Source organism: Giraffa tippelskirchi, chromosome 12 (genome assembly GCF_054371585.1).
Source record: "Giraffa tippelskirchi isolate mGirTip1 chromosome 12, T2T-mGirTip1v1.2.pri, whole genome shotgun sequence".
Classification (NCBI taxonomy): domain Eukaryota; kingdom Metazoa; phylum Chordata; class Mammalia; order Artiodactyla; family Giraffidae; genus Giraffa; species Giraffa tippelskirchi.
Window position 1 is genome coordinate 99,063,473 of NC_137286.1, and position 6,000 is coordinate 99,069,472.

The 6,000-nt window shown below is 49.9% G+C and overlaps 1 protein-coding gene across 1 annotated transcript in view; it reads right to left on the reverse strand.

Annotated features, from left to right (window-relative positions):
• KL (klotho) overlaps positions 1 to 4,070 on the reverse strand; it is a 37,729-nt gene extending 33,659 nt beyond the window's left edge. The window contains exon 1 of the mRNA XM_081551865.1: positions 3,181 to 4,070. Coding sequence (XP_081407991.1) covers positions 3,181 to 3,990 — 810 coding nt within the window. The 5' untranslated portion in view covers positions 3,991 to 4,070. The remainder of the gene's footprint in view (positions 1 to 3,180) is intronic.
• Between the last annotated feature and the right edge of the window lie 1,930 nt (positions 4,071 to 6,000).

Here is a 6,000-nt window from a genome sequence, read left to right on the forward strand (position 1 = left end):
GCACTGATGGTCAGTACAAGTCAGGTCTGCACTATATGTAATGTGCAAAGTAGTATCTCCCAGCCCCACCTCCTTAAGTGAAAGAAGTTGTCTTTCAGGACTTCCTTGTGGTCCAGAGGCTAAGACTCTGTGCTTCCAATGCAGGTGGCCTGGGTTCGACCTCTGGTTGGGGACCTAGATCCCACAAGCCACAGCTAAGAGTCCACGTGCTGCAACTAAGACCCAACGCAGCTAAATAAATAAATAAATATCCCCCGTCCCCCCCCCAAAAAAAGTTGTATTTTTGTCACAGGTTCCCTGAACAGACATTTACAAGACTCCCTGGGAGTCCCATGTGTATCTCCAACTTGGTCCTGGTCCTCCCCAGAATCCCATGGGCAGAACGAAAACTCCCAGGCACCGTTGGAGCTGGACTCCAACTACCGGCCTTAACACTAGTTCTTCAGGTGCCATTAAGACCCATCTTTCTCGAGCCGCGAAGGCACAGCACTCCCTCTTCAAGCCAGAGAAAAGAAGTTACGTCTTCTTTCCAGGTTATATTTGGATGAACAAAGCAGTCTGGATTCCGTGGGCTCTGTCTCTGTCTCTCATACATACACACACAGAGGCTATTTTTATCAAGGGGACCTCAGTACCAAAACCCCACAAAAAACAGGAAGACCTCCATTCTGAGCAAAGCTTCCCCATCCCATTATTCATCCTGCAGTTTGTCTGGTCTGCCTCTGTCCTCCAGGCCATCAGACAATGATTCTTAAGTATCTGGTGCCGGGGGTGGCGGCAGCGGGGGGGGGGGTGGGGGTGTCAAATTTCCAGTCTCCCTAAGGTGTCTCCTTAGTCTACTTGTAAATTAGTGGAAACACAGAATGGAGGAGGGGAGGGGTGCTGGCCAGATTGATCCTTCACCAGCATCAGATCCCCAAATGTAAATAAATGTACTAAGGGCTCAGTAGCCCCTACCAGGAATACCTAAAACCTGGCTGAAAAGTTCTATTAATATCACCAAAATGTTCCATTACCAAAATCTGGGGATATGATTATCTTTTCAAATAAGATCAAAACTTCCATATTCCCCTCCCCGTAACACAAACACCAAGAAAGAATATTAACATCAGAATGAAAATATCTCATAGGAAATCAAGATATCATGTTTGATCATAACAACTTACTTCTTCATAAGATACAAGAATGACTACATTCTGAACCAAAGATATGTGAAAGCAAAATTAATTTTTTACAGCAACTGTAATTATGTTTGCAGCATCAGCAAAAGCAACTGTCCACTTGTTAACTAATTTCTTATGAACACAAAGTCCACTGGGAAGGATGGTTAGTGTTTGGCAAGTTTTTGTGTAAGGAGACAAAACTGTAACTGGGGAGTTAACCGAAAGGCAAAGAGTGGGCACAAGAGTCAAAAGCATGTTGACTATTTAATATACCAGAGTACCAGAAAGCTCCTGCAGTCCCAGTTCCTTATCTTATGTATAAAATGAATGGGTAAGTGGTTGTAATAACAATTGATGAGTTTTGTATTCATACAGAGTTTATTACATGCATTCTAAAAATGGAACTCATATGATTTAAATCTACAATAGTAATTTTGCAGGAATGGTCTATTTGGTCCTTCAGTTGGTCCACAAATCTCTTGTTTCTGGTATGAACTGAAATTTGCTTATGTTTTCTTCAAAAGAGGGACCAGTTTTTCCATAGTTTTCTATCACCAATCATGAACAGGTGATGTTTGGGTCTTCTGATTCCTTAAAAGAACTGACAGACTGAACAAGTTTATTACCACTGCTCTAAAATATCTTACTGAAAAAAAAAAAAATATATATATATATATATATATCAATATGGAATCACTAAAATCACAAGTTTTTGGTCAAACAAACTCAACATTCTTTTATGACCTGTGGTAGCAAGCAGGTTTTTCTGGAGCTGACACACAATCTAATTAGCCCTTATTACCACACTATCAGCAGCTCTGAGCGGTAAGTCAACTCAATGACCCAGTAACTGTTCTGTCTCAACTACCTATGGCTTTGATTAAAAGTGTGTAGAAGCAAGTCTTCATCTTAACTTTGTTCAAAATATGTGGCTTAATTCTAAATTTAAAAATAGGTCTTCCAGTAGATGCGTAAGTCACCAAAATACTGTGCCAAATGTTATACATTTACACCTAGTTACTAAAATGTTTGCACATATACGTATAAAATATTCTCTCTTGATACAAAACTGTACGAAGTATACAAACAACTGACGTTATAAAGGAACCCTCAAATTGATGAACCTAATCTTGAACACTAAGTAAAGGAGAAAAGGAAGAAAGAATTCTTTGGAAGACAACTTCATCATGGCACATTAATTCCTCCTCTGTCAAAATGTATTAAGCCTTTTGCACAGGGGTGTTAAAATCTATTTTGTCAGGCTAATAATCTCATCCCTGAGGAATCCTTCCAATTGGAGACGGCATCACGGACATACAGTTGTTGTAGGACACAATCTATACCGCCCTTTAGTAGTTTCTATATCTTAGGCAGCTTTGTTTAAGACTGTACAAGGGGTCTTCACACTCCTGCTGATTAAGTAAGGTTGGCGGATGTAGTTCTCAATCCTGCCACAGAAAGAACTTCCAAAGACAGTTGCAACTCTGCTCTGCAGGAGATGCGATTTTAACATCTTCGAGTTTGCAGCAGTGTGAGCTTGTGCCACAAGCAAGACAGATCTTATTGGATTAAAATTGAACTCGTGACATCTCCACAAACTCACAGGGAGCAATGCTGTCTGTGTGGCTTCCGAGCAAATTTCTTTCCTCGTGCTCTGGCGGCCGCTCCTGGTCCTATTTCACCTCTAGGAATCCTCTACCCTCAAGAGAAAGGCGCTCCCATTTCTCATGGGAGAAACGAATCCCCATTTGTTTTTGACGATGGCCTCAAAAAAGGCAGTCCCCTGGCGCGCCCACTGCGGGTTTCCCTCCCATTCCCGACTCCACGATTTCCTGGGAAGCCCAAGAAGCTCAGCGCCCCCCACCCTCCCTGGGCGTGAACCCCAGGAAACCGCACAGGGGTGCTCCAATGGAGCCTCCTCTGACTGGCATCCCCCAGTCAAACACCCCTCTTGTCCCTGGCGTCTCCAGGGGCCCTCTCCCCGGCGTGGCCCTCCGCCTGGCCCCCACGCACTCACCAGGAGGAGGTTGTGCGCCACCAGGTACCCAAGTCGCGGGCTGCCCCGGACGCCGGGGGCCAGGCGCCCAGTGGCGTAGCCGTGCCAGGCCACCACATAGGGGTTGTCGATGGTGATCCAGTACTTGACCTGGCCGCCGAAGTGGCGGAAGCAGAGCTCGGCGTAATCCCTGAAGTGGTCGGCCAGAGCGCGGTTGGCCCAGCCCCCGTAGGCATCCTGCAGGCGCTGGGGCAGGTCCCAGTGGTACAGGGTGACCACGGGCTGCACGCCCAGCTCCCGCAGCCGCTCCAGCAGACGCCGGTAGTAGCGCAGCCCCTCCCGGTTGGGGGCGCTGGCGCTGCCATTGGGGAGCACCCGCGCCCACGAGATGGAGAAGCGGTAATGGGTGACCCCGAGCTCGCGCAGCCCCTCCGTGTCTCGGAAGACATTGTTGTAGCCGTCGCTGGCCACGTCCCCGGTGGCGGGCGGGGGCGGCGACAGGGCGCCCGACGGCCAGCCGGCCGCCGAGGGGTCGCCCGGAGGCGCCGGGGGGCGGTGGGTGAACGTGTCCCAGATGGAGGCTCCCTTGCCGTGCTGCTGCCAGCCGCCCTCCGTCTGGTAGGCGGCGCTGCCCACGGCCCAGAGGAAGCCGTCGGGGAAAGTGTCGTGGAGTAGCCCCGCGGCCTCGGGGGTCGGAGGGCGCGCAAAGCGGGCCCAGGTCTGCGCGCCGTCGCCGGGCTCGGCGCGCAGGGGGCGGCAGCCCAGGGCCAGCAGCAGCAGCCACAGCGGCGGCAACGCCCGCAGGCGGCGCGGCGGGGCGCGGGCGGGCATGCTGCGCGGGAGCCGGGCGCACGGGCGCCGCGCCGCGCCCCTTTATGCCCGCGCCCCGCCGCGCCGCCCACCCCCGCTTCCCCCCGCGGGCCCCGCTGGCAATGATTACCTGTGGCCCCGCGCCTCCCCCCGCCTCCCTGGATGAGAGGGAGGCGGAGGGGACGAGGGCGCAAAGGGCGAGCGGGAGCCCGCGCAGGGGGCGCGATCGTGGGCCCGGCGCAGCGGGCGCGGCTCTCGGACGTCGGAGAAAACGCACCTGTGCCTCTCTGCGCCCACGGGCAGCCAGGGATGTTTCCGCCGCAGGACTTGCCCTGCGCGCTCGCCTTCTACACCCCATCCGTGCCCCTCCTGGAAGAAGCCGCCGAGTCAGGGAAGGGAGGCGGCCACCCCAACTTTCCCGAGCTCGGCGCGGGATCTGTGGGGGCGGGGTGCGCCCACAGGAAAAGCACCTGCTTTTCTCTTCGCTCCCTACTCAGGAGGCCGAGAAGAGCGACTGACGAGACTGGAGTCGATTAGGAACTGGCCGAAATTGTATTGGGAGGGCAAGGTGAGGAGAGCTAGGCTGGAACTTGAAATGTTGGGAGAGAAGGACCCGAGGTGGACTTTCCATTGCGGTCTCTAAGGAAGATGCTCGCGTGAAGAGCCGCCCCACGCGCGCAGACCGAGTGGCGCTTCCCGCAGGCCCCAGTCTAGGACGCCTTCGAGGAAGACAAGGGAGACACATGGGTTCCCTTGAACTTTGCGTTCATCTCCCTCTTACGGTTATCTTTTAACCATTTCAGGCCAGTACTTGTTCTTTAATTGGATCGTGCATAATGACTTGGTGAATGTCTAACGACAGTTGCTGGTTGTTCTTCCAGAAGAAAGAGAAACGCCAGGGTTTGGACTTTGAGTAGTTATCATTCACCTCTGTTGTCCTTTTGCATCTGTGTTTTGAATAGTCACATGTTTTAGCTTTCAGCTCTGGCTTGGCAAGTAATTTATCTGAACAACCGTGCACGCAGCTGCCGCTGGAGTGGGCGGACTCTGGATCCCTGATCAGTGAAGAGAAAAGGGAGGAGGGGTTTAGCCCAAGCACCTTCTATGACAAAATAGAATCATGACGCCTTTCCGGTCACCAAAGAGCCCTTTTGACAAATTGTGGAGACACTGTGCATAGACCTGATCTGTGACTAACTGGGGACTGGACGCTCTGGGCTCCACCTCCGTTGCAATCTTGGGCGGGACAGTCTCTCCAAGCCTTAGGATTCTTATTGATAAAATGGAGATGGTCATGTCTGCCCTGCCACCTTAGACACTGGTGACGCTCAAATGAAAAAAATGTGCACGCAGAGCCGGTGTGCCTCCATCATGGCACACCTGCTCCTATGATCAATGACTAAGATCCTCATAGAGGTACATCTATTCTTACCTAGTTATCATCCCTGCACTGCTGTTTCATACAAACTTAAAATCAATAAAGTTTAAATTTTGCAGATGAAGGTGCTTCTATTAATTTCCTTAAAATGTAAGCACAAATTTATTCCAGTGTTTTATTAAATATTCCCAACTCTAGCCAGCATATATTATAGTGGTTTAGTAAGATTAGGCCATCAGGTCAAAACAAAACATTACTATTCTGTTACATGTGGCATCTACACTTTTCAATAAATGTGAAATAACAAATAATGACACTCCAGCAATTAAAAAAAATTATACCATGCAAGCATACAGTCACACTCTCTTCCGGATAAATTAAAAAGCTTCTATGTCTGCACCCAGGCTCACATTTCCCTTCTAGAACTGATGATTAGAGTGTCTGCTTCTTGTAGCTTGTTAAGTTTCAATTAGAAATGCTTCATGGGTCTCATGGAAAATAGCTTAGGCTAAGTGTTCACTTATTGATGTATGGTCTGTTTGCTCAGGGCAGATTGTATTTATTGCTACTGTCATTTAACCAACAGTGAGAGAAAGAGAGAGAGAGATTTAAAGAGATGGATTTTTAAAGCAGTCATTCAAAAATAGAACCAA